The sequence below is a fragment of the Dipodomys merriami genome, unplaced genomic scaffold (genome assembly GCF_024711535.1).
Source record: "Dipodomys merriami isolate MVZ:Mamm:240054 unplaced genomic scaffold, mDipMer1.0.p SCAF_14, whole genome shotgun sequence".
Lineage (NCBI taxonomy): Eukaryota > Metazoa > Chordata > Mammalia > Rodentia > Heteromyidae > Dipodomys > Dipodomys merriami.
In genome coordinates, this window is record NW_027202715.1 from 40,561,348 (window position 1) to 40,578,855 (window position 17,508).

General features: G+C 38.7%; 1 protein-coding gene across 1 annotated transcript in view; it reads right to left on the reverse strand.

Moving 5' to 3' along the window:
• LOC138826204 (inactive heparanase-2) overlaps window positions 1-17,508 on the reverse strand; it is a 460,635-nt gene that overhangs the window by 119,344 nt on the left and 323,783 nt on the right. The window contains exon 7 of the mRNA XM_070021377.1: window positions 15,598-15,691. Coding sequence (XP_069877478.1) covers window positions 15,598-15,691 — 94 coding nt within the window. The remainder of the gene's footprint in view (window positions 1-15,597; window positions 15,692-17,508) is intronic.

A 17,508-nucleotide genomic window follows, 5' to 3' on the forward strand; every position in this document is an offset into this window, starting at 1 on the left:
CTGTATTTGAGTTTGGTATAATTTGTGGAGGGGAAGGGAAAAAACAAATCGTTTAAATAGGGATACAGGTGGATCCATTGCAACAATGAGATATACAAGTCGTTATGTGGAAAAATGAACTTTACAACTTTGGTGGGGGGGGAGGAAGGTTGGGTAGGGGGGGTAGGGGGAGGATGGGCAGGGATGGGAAGGGGAAACAAGAGGAGGCTACAATGCTTGATAAGAAATGTACTCATTATCTTGCCCATGTAATTGTAACCCCTCTGTACAGTATTTTCACAATTAAAAAAAAAGAATACAAACAGCAAAAAAAAAGAACTACATAGTAAAATTAGAGAGCTCATCTATAAGTCCTCTTAAAATTCCATATCTAGGAAGCATCTGTGCACATGATAGACTTTGTCCTTCCTTCATAACTAACTAGATCTAAGTCAGATATTTAGTGGTTATTTTTTTAACTTTTGATTTCCGGTTTAATTTTGTGCTAAAGACAAATATGGAAGTGAAGTAGTTGGGGAAAAAGAGTTTGGTTAAACAAAACAAAACGGTAAGTACTACAACGCAGATGAACCTTGGAATAATTAATATAGATGGAAGAAGGCAGACATAAACTATATATATATATATATATATAGTATTTGCATTAAATATCCTGAATAAGCAACTCCATAAAGATAGTAAGTTAGTGACTTCCTAGAGTTGAAAAAGAGGAGGAAGGAGGAAGGAGATATTAAAAGTGGATACTAGGAAATATGACATTTCTTTGGAGAGTGCTAGACATGTTCTAAAATTAAATAGTAGTGATGATTTCAAAATTCTATGAATAACTAAAACCCATTGAATTTAATACTTTTTTTTGCCAGTGCTGAAGCTTGAATTCTGGATGTAGGTGCTACCCCTAAGTTTCTTTTGCTCAAAGCTAGTGCTCTACCACCTGAGCCACAGAGCCACTTTTGGCTTTTTTAAAATAGTTTATTAGAGATAAGAGTCTCATGGACTTTTCTACCCCAGCTGGCTTTGAACCACAATCTTCAGATCTCAGCCTTCTGAGTAGCTAGGATTATACCTGTGAGCTACCAGCATCTGGCTGAATTTACTACTTTTAAAGGGTGAATGTCTTGGTATGTGATATCTATCTATCTATCTAGCTAGCTATCTTATCTATAAATATATCAGCAAAAGGATAGAGAAGACAGAGAATATAACTTAGGAATTTTGAATTCTACTACATGCTATCTCTGAGACTTTCAGCAGTTATTACCTTGGACTCTGAGTTATTTTTTTTTAACATTCAAAGTCATGAATTTGAAATAGACCAACTCTTAAGTCCCTTCTAAATGTAAAATATAAAAAATGTATTGGCATCTTATACTAAGAATGTGAGTCTCTTTGCTCTTATCACACAAAGATTAAGAATATCTTTAATGATAGAAATTTAAGTTAAATAATAAAATAGGAGGGAAAAAAGGCAGTGCAGCTTTTAGCTGGTCATCTCAGAAACAAAGATCTAGAATAGAGAAAAATAATGAGAGTAGAGTACAGGTGGGTGAAGTTACCTAGGGAGAATTTATTAAAAGAAGGCTAAAACATTAAGGCATTGCTAAATGTGTTAATTTATTCTGCACGTATGTAGTGAACACCTGCTAAAATGCCAGGGCCAGTTCTAGGAGCAGGGGTAAAGAACCAAAACATACCATCACCACTCTCATTGGCTTACACTGCAGTCTAGAGAAGGAGACTAACAATAAATAAGTAAACAAATAGAAGGAACATGGTTAAAAATAAGGACCAAGAAAAAGGTAAAACAGTACTATGGTAGAAAGAAGTGACTTGGCAGGAGGGGAGAGTTGTGGCTTCAGAGGGAAGGCCCCTCTGAAAAGTGGTACCTCTATTGAGATCAGGTGAAGAAGGAGACAGACCCTTCAGGTTCTGGAAGAAGGATATGGAGAAAGGACTAGAGGTATAAACAGGACTGTAGATCATAGAACCAGTGAACACCCATATAGTGAGAGACTAAATGACTGAAGGAAATGAGGTCAAGAAGAAAAGGAGAGTGTTTTCATTCTGAGTGGGATGGAGGGTCCTGGAGAGATTTAACCAAAAAGGAATCTCATCAGACTAATGTAAGATCACCTTAGTTGGATAAGATTACATATATGTATATGAAAAGTCTTGGGTTATGTAATGTACAAATTAAAAGTTCTGCTATTTCTCTGACCAATTAATTTGAGTTTCAATTTCCTAATCCACTGATGGAATAATACCTAACAGAATTGTGTTAAAGATCCTACTTGTTTGTCAAAGCATAAATGACATGAGACCTAATTTCAAGAAGATTCTGAGCTGAATTTCCTTGACCTAGCAGGTTTTTCAAGCTCTTGAAGGAGATGTGTGAAGTCAAAGGAACTAGAGCTACAGTTTGGTGGTAGGATTTCAAACGACCATTTATGACACAAGGAAGAAATCCAATTAGCTTCCAAGAAATTCTGAATTAGCCCTTGGAAGGCAAGGAATCCTGTCTTATTTTCTTCTCTCTTTGCTTCCTAGTGGAATATTGACATAGAATCAAACTTATTGGAGATTGTGGTCCTCTAGTCACATAAAGAAGCTGGTAGTTCCAGACCTACCATTGTACTACCTTTCAGTAAACCTTCACTCTTTAACAAAGTCATATGATTTCAGAAAGGGCCACTAAACTGTTCAAAGAATCGAAAGCCATCATCTATCGCCAAAACAACCATAGAGATGAGGAAAACTTTAAGAATATGAGAGATTTAATGAGAGAAATAATTGCTTGTTTGCCACACATTAGCATACCCTGAGATCTTGATTTTAGAGAGGAAAAGAGAAATCCTGATTTTCTTAGCACATAATTTATGTGTGAAATCCAATGAACTCAGAAATCTAAAGAGAAAATTACCATCCAGAATGATTTGTGTGTTCAAAGGGTTTTATGAAGAATCAAGCTCATTACGATGTTCTGATATTGAAAACCCAGAGACAAGTGTGTGTTTCATGCACAGACTATAGGTACTTGGTTGGATGGTGGCATGCATGCCAAACTGGGAAAAAAAATTGGTGTGAGCTGGTTTTCTTTCAAAAGGAGTTCAAAGCATAGCTCCTTTAAATAAGGAGTTGATTACAGAAAATAGCTAGATATGTAAACTTCTTTGTAGACAGGATTCTGCAAGGACATCTGAATGATCTTCTGACTTGCCAGGAAATTTGGAAGGAAACTATCTAAAAATTGTTGTCATTGGCCCTTACAATGTAGAGGACGTGTTTAGCCTGGATAAGGCCCAAGTTTGATCCACATCGGCCCCTTCCCCCGCCAACTCCTGCCAGATCTTGCTGGTAAGTCAGTGCTGAGTGGTGTTTAGAATCGTACATTCTAGAGACACATAAGCTACATTTGAGTCCTGCCTCTATTGTTCATTCACTGTGTGACTTTGCATATGTTACATTACCTCTCTGTGTTCTAACATGACTCTAGAATCAAGAATATCTGACTCTGAGGTTTTTATGATATCTAAACATTAAAAAGCCCTTATATATCAGTATCTGGAGTACAGTAAGTACTTAAGCCAAAATGATTGGTATACCGTTCTCCATGTCTAAGGCATGTGAGCTGGTGTTTGAATAAATGTAACATGAGCATTGACTACTTTCCCCTCAGACACCACTCAGGGTGATGTGTAACAGCCCAGAGGTACATGGAACAGCAGGGAAGTCCAGTTTAGAATTTAAAATGCGTAGAGACAATATGCATAAACACAATTAACATGCAGAGTAGCACATTTGAACCTGCTCTTAACAGAGACAGTTCCTTTCAACACATAGTGGGGTAAAACTTTGGCATGAAATCTAAGTCCATTTCACAAAATGTCCTCTGAAGGAATTACTACTAAAAAGTATTAGTGTTAAAGGTTGTAGGAGTAGTTGGTGCAAATCAACAAAACTCTCGGAGCATTTTCTGCCCGGGACAGGATGGGAGACATGATGAATTATGTGTCACCAAGAAGCAGAGAATACCAACATGGTAGTGTGCACGGGAGATTGGAACTTGGGGAATGAGTGCAGGGTGGGTCTGCGGAGAAAATCTGCATGGGCAGAAGAAGAGAGGAAAAGGCAGGAAAAGGCAGATGGAACCAGCTGCAAAATTCCCTTTAGAAAGTAAAACTTTGCTAGAAGGCTATAGTTCAACACTGTGGTTTTCTGAGTAAATATGATTCTCCCTGTGCTGGAAGAGAGAAAATTAGAGCACGTTGGAAAGAAAAAAGGTTCCTGGTGAGAAATGAAGTGCCAGTGAAGGTTATTTTAAGGGATACATTGTCTGGGGAGGAGGGAAGTACAAATGCTGAGATTACTTAAGTGAGGGAAGGGGAATTGTCTGCTTAGCTGCCAGCTCTTTTGTTCCCAAATTCACTTTAGCTTCTGGGTCCATATGATCGAGGGAGCACTGAGGCACCCACATAGCAGTCCGGTGAGTGGCTGGTGGCGGTTCAGCGCCCTTGTATCAGCTAGAGGCAGAGCTATGAATGGGAGACCCTTCAGCTGTTTTCCTTAGTATTGTAGGGTAAGGAGCTATCAAGGACTGGTTCAATACACTGAGGGAGGAAGAGGAAGAGGGGGAAGAGGAGAAGTAGGAGGAGGAAGAAGAGGTAAATGAGAGGGGAGAGGGAGAGGAAAGGGAGAAAGGAGAAGGAAAGGAGGAAGGGGAGGAAGAAGGGAGGAGGAGAAGAAGACCCACTCCTTAGGGCCAACATCCTTGATTGAAAAAAAAAAGTTTGATTTTCTCTACCACTTTGAATTTGAAAAAAGAAAAGAAGACAGGAAAAATAGGGAAATAACCATTTATGTAGCACATGTTCAAACCTGGGCTTCCTTTTCCTGTAGTCCTTGATATCCGGCCTTTCAAAATGGTGACGTAAGTCTTTTGAAAGACTCCTGAGAGCCTAGCTTCAGCCACTGGGGGTGCAAGAGATGGTAGCATTTTGTAGCAGCAGACATGTTGTTTATGGTTATCCAAACCAACACCTTCCTTAATGAGAAAGGAAGCAATAAAACAGGAATAGTGGACAGGCCACCTGGGCTAATCAGCCCTGGCAGGAGGCCATCCTCCCCAAGAAGCTGGAGTCCATTAATTCCAGCATCTCATCTACATGGAAACCAGCTTTCCCAAGACTTCAGAAGAATTAGTAACTCTTTAAGTAACCAGAACTGGCCCTCTCTTATAGTTGAGTATGGAGAGATGATAGATAGATAGATAGATAGATAGATAGATAGATAGATAGATAGATAGATAGATAGATACATACATACATACATACATACATACATACATACATACATACATACATACATACATACATACATAGACAGATAGCTTCACAACGTTTTATTGTTGTTGTTGTTTGCGATGGGGCTTGAATTCAGGGCCTGGACACTGACCAGGTTAGAGCTCTACCAGTTTGAGTCACAGCGTCACTTCCAGTTTCCTGGTGGTGAATTGTAAATATGAGTCTCATAGACTTTCTTGCCCAGGCTGACTTCAAAATGTGATTCTCAGATCTCAGCCTCCTGAGTAGCTACAAGTGAGCTACTAGGTGTGAGCCACCAGCGCCCACTTCAGAAAGCTTCATCAGCTTAACTTCACACAGAGCTCTTCTTTGCTTTTCAGCACTTTTGATTCCTTCTTGTATTTATAAATGGTCAAGAAGAAAGCTCCTTTTCCATATTTCTTGTATGTCTTTTTACCTTCTGCTTATGGACCATATTAGATATAGGAGGTTCTAGATACATATATTACTCGAATCTACTAGCAACAGAGATATAGAAAGGGAAATCTGCATCTCTCTCCTGTCTGTCTGTCTGTCTGTCTGTCTGTCTACCTACCTACCAAAAGGTCCCTTTAGAAGAGGAGAAGATCATATTAGTTGTCTTTTCTGTCCTCACTGATCCTTCCTTCCTGAATTTCCTGTTACTATTCCTTCCTTGGTCTCCCTGCCTTGGATCTCTCTACGCTTGCTCTCTTCTCTACCCCATCTTCCACACTGTCATTGACTGTCATTTCTATCCTCCTAACCTTGAGTGGTTCCCTATTCCCAGCAGTTGTGCTGACTGTGAGCTGTTTCATCAGCTGAAAGATGAGCTGTAAGTAACTTGTCTCTCTTTATCTCCCCCTTCTCCTTCTCTCTCTTCTTCTCTGCTCCCTCCCTCCCTTTTAAAAATATTAATGTATATTAATAATAGTATGGGCTGAGAGGTTTCACTATTCTTTGGCCATATTCACCCAGCAATATTTTTCTGATGACACTGAAAACAGTGGCCAGGGCCCCACAGGTTAAGATGCTGACGACTTTAAGCTTCCTGACGGTCCTCAGTGCCCCTTCTCCATCTCTCCTCACAACACTGGGGTTCACTACTCAGAAGAGACACTACTTTGGAACTACTGTACATGGTTGTGCCTTAGATTATTTCTGGTTGCATTCTCTCCCTGTGCTTCTCTCACTCATATGATCTGATCATTGTTTTTAATTCTTCTTTCTTTCTTTTTTTTTTTGGTCGGTCGTAGGGCTTGAACTCTGGGCCTGGGTGCTGTCCCTCAGCTCTTCAACTCAAGGCGAGTGCTCGACCACTTGACCACAGTGCCATTTCTGGTTTTCTAGTGGTTTATTGGAGATAAGAGTCTCAGGGACTTTCTTGCCTGGGCTGGCTTTGAACCTCGATCCTCAGATCTCAGCCTCCTGAGTAGCTAGGATTACAGGCGTGAGCCACTGGTGCCCGGCTTGTTTTTAATACTTATTTCAAATGTTATTTCCTCTATGAAACATTCTACAAAACGTCAGGAAACGATTTCTTGCCTCTTGGGTTTCAAAGTTCTTTGAACCCGTCTCTGAGTTTGACCATGTTGTACTTGAAGGCAAGTTTCTGTTTCTTTTTTCTCCTTTTCTTATACCTAACAGAATTCTGGACAGTTAACTCTGATTATAAAATTCTTTATGAAGCAAATGAGAGAGAGAATATTCTACTAGCTACATTTCACAGAAGATAACTAACAGACCCAAGATAACAAGAGCAAGTACCAAATGCTCACGGTTTCGTGCAGGGCTCTGTGACTTTCTAATTGAATTTTCCTGCTTGAAGAGACCCACAAGCTTCTGGTTGGCTAAACTCTCCACATTTAACATGTCCTTCTTAGGTTATGTGAGCTGGGCTATTCTGAGCTCAGCCATTTCAATATCTCATCACATTCCTCTTGATTTATTTCTTCTGTCTAATGTACTTCCTGTCACTTTCATTATTTTTTCCCTGTGTAATTTCTTTTTATCATCTCTCTGTTCCGGAGTGCCATATTTGTCCATTTTCTTTTGGTATCAGATCAATTTTTAATTTGTGGCTTCTGTTTCTGTGACATTTTCAGGATTTAAAATTGCACTCTCAGTTCTTCTTATCTCAAACCACAGAGAAGCCATTGAGTGTAATTGCAGCAAAACATAAAATTAAAATGAGAACATATATAAACAAGATACAGTCACCAGAGAGGCAAGGAAATTATGAGAATATGCAAGCAAATGGGGAAGAAATTTTCATATAGTCCCAAAGCAATGAATATTTTCAAGGATAAGTGTTCATTGGAAGAGAAACTAGAAAGTCGATACTGGCACTTAAATAGTCATCTTCACTTTCCTGCTCCTTTGCTATGACTAACCAAGGATTGGTAGACACTTAACAAGACAGTCTCCATCAGCCTCAGTGGTAACTTTATTTTCCTATAGGGAAAACTCTATAATTTTCCCTTTTCCATATTGAAACATTGGAAGATCACCCCAATTGCCTCTTTTTCCTGATGAGCTTTTTGGTCCCAAGCTACCATTTGTTTCCATGCTAAGGTCCATGTATAGCAAATTCCTTTACATTATCATTCACCTGCAAATAACAGAACCTCACTATGCATTGACCACAAGTCTGTACACAGGAAACATGTGGATGGAGGCAGCGGATGAAAGTCATAACTTGCAATTCTTTCACCCTCATTTGCCTAATATCGTGATAGATACCCAATTTCCATTGAATCCTCACTTTAGAGCAGCTAATTGTGGGGTCACGGTGATTTTTTTTTCACCAAGAATATTTGGTATTCTTCTTTAAAATACTTCCTAGAAATAGAAATATTACAATGGGTTACAAAATAAAGGGCCCACAAGTATGGGAGATATTGAAAAGTTTAAAGTAGGCCTTAGTTTGAATTCTAATTTTATCATTTAGCAAGCTCTGTGGCCTTGAGCAAATTATCACTTTCTCCAATGGATTAATCATATATGATGCACTCAATAAATGGCATGTGTAACTATATTTTTGTGAGTTAAGTGAATTTTGCATAATTTAATGCTTTCGAAAATCAAAAGTGTTTTGAATAATCATTATCAACTGAAACTTGCTGACAATTTTTCCTTTTTCCTGCCAGCTTTTAAAAAACTGATGACACATTTGATAATTATTTGTGTTTAAGAACCAAGGAAATATTTGTGACTAGGATCAAAGATATTAAGATTCATGAAAAAACAGGGATTAAAATTTTGGATCTCTTGGTGATTACCATCCCTTTGGTTAGAGCTCCCTATAATATATTTAGTGTCTTGTTTAATATTATTCACATATCGTATAATATATATCAATGTCTTACATGTGAAAGTACATTTCCCATACCATAGGTCCTGTTGTCTCATTTGCATATGCAAAGCCTAGCCAAGGCAAAGATACTAATTTGTGGAAGAGATCATAGAGCTTGAACTTTCAGCTTCTTTTTAGCCTGGGCATCTACCAAGGTCCTGGAAAGGGCCCTACAAATGCATTTGCATGGACAGAGTTCTCTAATATTTGCAAGTTTGCTTTGTTAACTTCTTTATTAAAGAGGTCTCCATCACATAAACCTCAAGCCCCATTCAACTTAGAATTACTCATAGATGCCATCCAAGGGTATTATTAATGTGATACAGTTTTATTGTGGGTCCTTTGTCTATACTAGCCTTTGGCCTACTTCCTTGGCCTATTTTTCTTTTCCTTTATTGAGATCTACTTAGAGGAAAGCAGATCTCCCCAAACTTTGAAAATTAGCACTTTAGCTGACCTTTTTCTAGTTGTTTACATTTTATATGATCTTCCTAATCTAGAAGGAAAGATAGTTTTGTTCTAAAAGGAAATGTCTTGTATTCTAAAATGAAATGTCATTTGGGCGCTATAAACAGAATTTTCTCTTATCCCTGAACACATACATAGAAGATATTTTTCTACTAGGAATATAGGTATGGACTACATGGCTGTCTAAATTTCTTTCTTTTTTCCTTTGTCAGCTGTGGGATATGAACCCAGGGCCTGAGTGCTATCTCTGAGCTCTTTTGCTTAAAGCTAGTATTCTACCACTTTGAACAATGGCTCTACTTCTTTTTTAAAAAAATAAATTTTTATTGTGAAAATACTGTACAGAGGGGTTACAGTTACATGAGCAAAGTAATGAGTACATTTCTTACCAAGCATTGTTGCCTCCTCCTTTGTTTTCCCCCTACCATCCCGTCCCTCCCATCTCCACAACTACACCCTCCCCCTCACCCCCCCCCTCTAAATTGTAAAGTTCATTTTTTCAACATAGTGTCTTGTACATTTCATTGTTGCAATGTGTGAACCTATATCCCTATTTAAACAATTTGTTTTTGGGTTAATTGGAGATGAGAGTCTCACAGACTTTTCTGCCCAGACTGGCTTTGAACCAGGATTCTCAGATCTCAGCTTCCTGAGTAGTTAGGATTACAGGCATGAGCCACCAGTTCCCAGCACCCTAAGTTTCTTTCTACACATTCAAACTCTAAACTATAAAGTAGCAGCACATGATGGCTTATCTTGCATGGGAAACAATAGAAACAGCATATACAAATGTGAGTGAGATGGTACTAATTTAATACTTCTCTTCTGCTCATTCATTTGCCGCCTCTGATGTGCCTTTTCCCTCTAATATTTATGGAGTACCTGCCCATTGGTAGGCCCTGGTACACTGAAATAAGCTTTCAGCATTGTTGTATAAGAGAGTTAATAAGTGAATTAACCAAATACTGATGGCTGTGGTGATACTCAGGGCCTCACACTTACTCAGCTTGTTTGTTTGGCTGGTACTCTTATCACTTGAGACATGACTCCAAGCTGACTTTGGACTTTTTTTTTAGATATAGTCTTGAAGACATTTCTGTTCAGGCTGCTTTAAACTGTGATCCTCTGGATCTCAGCCTCCTGAGTAGCTAGGATGGTAGGGGTATGCCACCAGCACCCACTTGCTACTTATATGTTTTCACATTTCAGTTTTCTTCATCAGAAAAAGTTAGCAATGTTTCTATTTTAATTTTCCCTTTAATTTTATTTCTAGCTATCCTATGATTCTCAGGAAATACTTATTTTTTATTCCTATACTTTTTGGTAGGCTAAGAAGCAAAAGTAAGTAGGTAAGCTGGTAAACTGGAAGGATGGTTAAGAACAACATTCTCTTGTTTAATCTATTAATTACTTCTATGGTCCTATGTAATAGAGTGATTGACATGGCATGATATTACTTCCAAAGAGTTGACCTTTACTAAATATCATAAGCAATGTGGATATTAACAAAATAATCATAATGATAACAAAAGAACCACATAAGTCATTGCCTTTAACCATATACAGTTATGCAAGTGGTTCTCTGATTATACCCTAGGAACTACATAAATTAGACAGACTTTTTCCTTTAGGTGTCACCCTGCCTGTGACTTCCTCTCAGAAGACTTTCCTGGCTTTCCTTCCTTTACTTTGTAAGATGGCTACTTCCCACTATGCGTTCCCATAGCACCCTGTCACAGAGTTGTAACATCTTAGATGGGTACTGGTAGCTTAACACTTGTAATCCTATCTACTCAGAAGGCTGAAATCTGAGGATCCAGGTTCAAAACCAGCCCAGAAGAAAACTCTGTGAGACTCTTATCTCCAATTAACCAGCAAAATAAACATAAGGAAACAGAAGTTGTGGCTCAAATGGCAGAGTACCAGCTTTGATCAAAATCTAAAGGAGTGTGTCCTGTCCCTGAGTTCATGCCCCAGCACCAATATACCCTTGCTTGCTTGCTTCATTAACTATTTTCTCCACTAGAGTACATGGTCTATGAATACAAATGTCACATCAATTTTGGTCACTGTTACATTCTCAGGGGTCTGAAAAATACAAATGATGGTATTAATGGTTAAAAAAATGAAGTGAAGATGGTAAGAAAGAAGGGAGGCAGCAAGGAAAGAACTTTTCAAATGTTGAGGGAACCAATTGTTCAATTTAGTATTCAAAATGCAATCATATGGACAGTACTTTTGGAAATAGTTCCCTTATGGCTGGGATTTCACCAATGCCTTCCTGAGCTTATTGAATTGCTAAAAAATAATATCAAAAAGTGTTATTTCCTCCTCTGATTCCTCTAGGAGATGAGGACACAAGTCAGAGTCCAAGTGACTTAAGCCAAAGTGGCTCTTCTTGGTTCTTATGTCATTGTTCTGGACTCAGGCCAGCTCTTGACAGTGTACCATCTGCACTGTGTCCTCAACATCTCTCCCTCTTGTCTCACTTGTCCCCAGATTGTGAGATTCTCAACTCTTTCTCTTGACTCATCTCCCAATGTAGATGATTAGCCTTATTCTAATGGCAGAAAAAAGTGTGTAGATCATCAGGAAGCCTGAAGTGTCCAAACAGATCTATGTTTGGCTTCGAAAAGTATGATGCACATTTTCACAGAACCACATAATTGTCTCTCTGTTCAGAAAACGGAGAATTCTTTTTCTAAGTGGCAATCCAAATTTGGAGACCACAGCTGCTTGTTGCAATTGAGTCATTGCCTTTCAAGAGCCCAAAATATCACCTATCATAGTCTCTCTAGTTCACAGGAGAAGGAGAACAGGGGTGGGGAGGAGCAAAGAACAAATGGAGAAGAAAGGTAACATGGAATATCTTTTATCAAAGAGATTATAATTAAAAAATAAGCTGAACACTGGTGGCTCATGCCTGTAATCTTAGCTACTCAGGAGGCTGAGATCTGAGGATCACAGTTCAAAGCCAGCCTGGGCAGAAAAGTCAGTGAGAGTCTTATCTCCACTTAACCACTAGAAAACTGGAAGTGGCGCTGTGGCTCAAGTGGTAGAGTGCTTGCCTTGAGCTGAAGAGTTCAGGGACAGCTCCCAGGCCTCGAGTCCAAGCCCCACAACTGACAAAAAACAAAAAAACCCTCAACAACAACAATAATAGCAATAAGAGCTAAAAGTCAATAGGAATTAACAAAATAATGCCTCATGTGACTCTTCTAATCTCCATAAAGAGTATCTTCATTTTCTTTTCTTTCTTTTTATGTACAGAGAAATTTCAGTTATGTAAGTAAGGTAATGAGTGCATTTCTTGTTAACCTGGTAACCCCTTCATTTTACAGACAAAAAAACCCCCCATAATTGAATGGCCACAGCCACACAGATAAGTCTAAATTCTAACTCATACCATCAGCCTTGAAGCCCCATGCTTTAATTCCATTCAAACAGTCTCACTACAGATCTATCAAAGCACTTTCACATAGCTCTATTTTGTTAGGAAATCTGCCCTTTTCCACCACAATGGGCCCTAGGGGGTGATAGTGGTCATCAAGACTTCCCTTAATGTCTACTAAGAAGAAATACAGACTCCATTTCAAGCTTTTGGATGGGGTTTCCAGGCATATAGTCATTAAAGCAGTCAATAGTTTGTACTTGTTACCTCTGTTTTTTAGGGTGCCCCCTTTTCACCCAGAAGACAGAAGAAACAGCTGAGGAAAAATTTCAACAAGGGGCTGGGAAGTTGGCTCAGTGGTAAAGTGCTTGCCTTGCATGCATGAGGTCCTGGGTTCAATTCCTCAGCACCATATAAGCAGAAAAAAGCCGGAAGTGGAGCTGTGGTTCCAGTGATAGAGCACTAGCCTTGAGCTGAAGGGCTGAGGGACAGTGCCTGGGCCCAGAGTTCAGCCCCCATGACCGACAAAAAAAAAAAAAAAAATCAACTATCATAGTTCAGTAATCCTATTCAGGTCCTAGCTCTACTTTCTCCAAGATAGACACATGGTAGGCTATGGTGACTGACTCATCATGGGCATTCTGACAACTGGGTCCACGCTGTTTCCTAATGGAAAAACTACCCAGTATGGCCAAATTTAGAGAAGCCATGATCCAGCAACAGTTCCAGTAGATACTCAGTAAAGTAGCATCTGGCAAGAGCTTTGAAAAGGGCAATTAGGAAAGAAAACTAGTTGGAGAGAACTATAAGGCCCACTAAATGAGATTAGAAGGATGTAACTGTAACAGATTGTACGTTTTAAAAAACCACAGAAATATTTTGGGTCCTATATGTTTTTCCAGAGCCTTATTCTTGTTCTGATCTACTTACTCAGCTGGCACTCTACTGCTTGAGCCATGGCTCCTTCCTGACTTTTTGCTAGTTGTTTTGGAGGTGGAGTCTCACAGATTTTTCTGGCAGAAATCATGACCTCTATACCTCATCCAAAGTAAATAGGATTGCAATTGTAAGCCATTGGCCCCTGGGTAGTTTATGTCTTTTCTTCTTGAAACTTTTTGAGTCTTGGTAACTGCTTCAGTGAACAGAATATGACTGAACCAATGCTCTGTGACTTCTGAGAGTGGGCTAGGAAAAGTGGCATAGCTTTGTGAGGATCATATATCTATAGTTTTGATGATGGCTCTGTGTGTGTGTGTGTGTCTGCACTTGTGCACAAGTGCAGACACACACACACACACACACACATACAAACACACATTGGACATCTTATTTTGGAACTAGGGGAGGAGGCCTAGTCTACAGAGAGAATTCATACATAGGTATTCTAGCTTTCAGCCCCAACTAAGGTTCTATCTGACAACTGACATCTGTTGTAAAGATATGTCATTCTTGGCTGATTCTTGGACATCTAGGAAAAAATAAATTCTCAGGAATGATAATGGTCAAGAGCAGAATGAATATGATCATTCTCTAACCCAAGATAAATCCGTGTGAAAAAGAAAATAACAAAGTAAATCTGGCCTTTTTTTCTTTCCTTTTTTTTTTTGACCAAACTCAATTTACAAATAAAGTATTACAATATTATTATTAAAATAAAGAAGCACCTCTCATCCCTTAAAAACCAACTGAGAGTTGTGCTTAATTTTGAATGGAGGACCAAGTTGGAAGGATGAAGAAAAATTTAATTTTTTAAACATTGTTAGGTTTTCCACATGGAGTCTTTGTGTTATTTTTTGCATTAAGTTGTAATAATTATACATATTTATAGGGTACTGTGTGGCATTTCAATATGTGTGTACTGATGATCAAATAGAGGAAATGAGCCTTTTCATCTTTATTATTCTTTATGCTTGGGGCTTTTGACCACATAGCTTCTAATTATTCACAAATTATGTAAGGGTTTTTGTAAACTATAGTTGCCCCACTATGCTGTAGTGTTCTAGAACTTATTCCAACTGACTGTCTAACAATATGGTGCTACTCATTACATATCTTTCCTCTTTCTCTCATTCTCCTCTTCCTAGCCTGTGGTAGTTACTATTCAACTCTTTCTAGATTGAAATAAACAGTTTTAGCTCTCACATATGAGAGAGAACCTGCCTGCAGTATTTGTCTGGCTTATTTCACTTCACATGTATCTTCCAGTTTTGTACATTTTTGCCACAGATGACCATATTTCATTCATTTTTAAAAAGAAATCACAGAATCCAAGCTACTCAGGAGACTGAATTCTAGGGATCATGGTTCACAGCCATCCTAGGCAGAAAAGTCCACTCTTATTTCCAAACAACCAGCAAAAAGGCAAAGTGTAACTGTGGCCCAAGCGTAGAGCACTAGTCTTAAAAAAAAAAAAAAAAAAAAAAAAAAAAAAAAAAAAAAAAGCTCACAGATAGCACGAGGGCGCGCGCGCGCGCGCGCACACACACACACACACACATACACACAACTTAAATCCATTGTGAAAACAATGTTACACAATTTATCCATTTCCTTTATCCATCCATCTATCTTTGGACAGTTGGGCACCTACATCAATTCTATGTCTTGACTATTGTGAATAAGGCCCTATCCACGTGGGAGGACAGGATGATTTCATTTCCTTTGGCTATTTCCTTGGGTATCCCAGCATAAGTGTGATGGCTGGGTCATATGAGAATTCTAGTTTTTGAGGAGCCTCCACCCATTTCCCTATCGGTTGTGTTCATGAATCCACATTCCCAGCAACAGTGTGTCAAAGTTCCCTTTGTCCCCACATCTTCACCAGCACCTGTTAAAGTGGAATTTTAAAACCTTTATATAGCATGATTAAACCCTTCTGTTTCTGAAAAACTAATGGCTCACCACCAGCAGTAAGGGAATTCTTGACCACACCCATCTGAACTGCACTATTTTACCCTTTGCCTCCAAGGGGTCCCCACATGCCAAAGTCCAGCTGTCACTCTGTGACCTTACCCTTGCCTTACCCCCAGACTCACTCCTCTTCTTCCCCAGATAGTTTTACTCACTTTCTGAATTTTCCTAATCTGGTCAGAGAGTGTGTCTAACAGGCGAGTTTTCAGGAAGTCCATCACCTTCACCACCCGGCCATCAATGTAGCAACTGGAATAAAAATAAAATAAGAAATCAGATGCAATCTTCAGCAGGGAACTAAAAGTCTACTTGTCTAGCCAGAGATATCTCTCTGTTGCCTGTGTAAACAGCTTAGGGTTCTGCCTTGGTTTTTCATATCCAGAGAGGCTATTCAAGCAAATAATTACTTTTCTCTTTTCCAGTTCTATTCCATTGTGGGCTAATACTAGGTTTTCGGTGTCTTGTTTGTTTGTTTTTTCCAACTCTTCTCATGTGAAAACCCATAGCTTGCTGCATGGAAACGGACAGGAATTTCAAAATACAAATTGGGTAATGGGGAAAAGTATGTTTTTATTGTTTTGGGCAAGTGAGTTAGGCCTCCATCCCATACCTACCGCTATCCCTACCTTAAAGTAGTAAAAGAATGTGAGTGTTTCAACAGAATGCTCAAATATTTATTTAGATTTCTCCATCTTTAAATAAGGAAAGAAAGATCAAGACAACAATCCATGTAGTATAGGTCTTCAACTCTATCTAGCAAAATTTCTTAGAAGGTACCCCCATCAATTACCTCTAGGATGAATAAATGTGTGAACAAATGACCCAACAAAGAAGTAAATAAACAGTTCAACTCAAAGCCTAAGAGCCTTCCCCTGAAATAGTAAAGAGCTGGTGTTCATTGGTTTCTGCTTTGGGTCTGGTTTTCATTAGTAGCTTAAGTGAAACATCAAGTTGTGCTGACATTATGTTGGGAACATTTGACTAAAACAGGCCCATCCAGCTTTATGGAGACCTCCTTTGTGAGTCTCTTATTCTGAAGACCACGCTTGAGACTGGCTAGGGTCAGGTGACCTTCGTTAACCCAAATCTCTCCTTACCTATTCTGAATAGAATCAGTTTTTAAATGCTGGTGCTTTGTGGGTGCCTATACTAGCCTACTTAGGTCTCATTGGCTGATGGTTAATAATAGATTTTCTCATTTCTTAATAAAATATCTGCCCTTAGTACATACCTTAGAGCTATGTGAGAATGCCACTTACTGTTAAATTCCCATATCAATACCAACATATGATGTATTGGAATGGTTAAAACTTTTTATTGCATATAGGTACATTCCTTAAAGCCAGAGGAGGAGATAACTCAGCCTCCCATTGGCTTCTTCTGAAACTCAAGAGTATGGTTTTGAAGCCAGGCATATCTGAGGTCAATTTCTGACCTGTATTTTCATGATATTGCACAGCTACTTGGACCTCAGGATTGATGATCAATTAAGGGAATATTGAGCCTAAAGTGCCTGGAACACAGTAGCCACTCAACAACTTTTGGTTCTTTTCTAATGTGCCTATTTTCAGATCACAAATTAGGGATTATAAGAAATAGGCAACTGATTTAGGAAATTACTTATCAATACAGAACCCTTAAAAAGTAGAATTTCTGTTATAGGGTCACACAGTTTTAAAATTATTTGATGATGATATATATTAGGGATTAAAACAATGATGCCATTTCACCTCATCCATGGTACAGACACTATAGTTAGATTCCATGAGCATTTATTATGTGCAACACACCCAGTGTCAAGCATGCTCACTGCATTAGAATTTGAACAACCTCTTCTGTTGGTACTTCCCTATTAGCACCTCGGCTTCTTTAAGTTGAACTAGAAGGCACATCACATGAAAGACAGATGTACTGGGATGGAGTAGCTATGTGTTATATGGTCTAAGTATATGACAACATACTATGATTTAATAAAATTTATTATAGTTCCTTCTTTGTTCTTTGTTTGTTCTCCCAGTGACTATACTAAACATCAGTGTTTATAATTTTGGCTTTTCAACACCTAT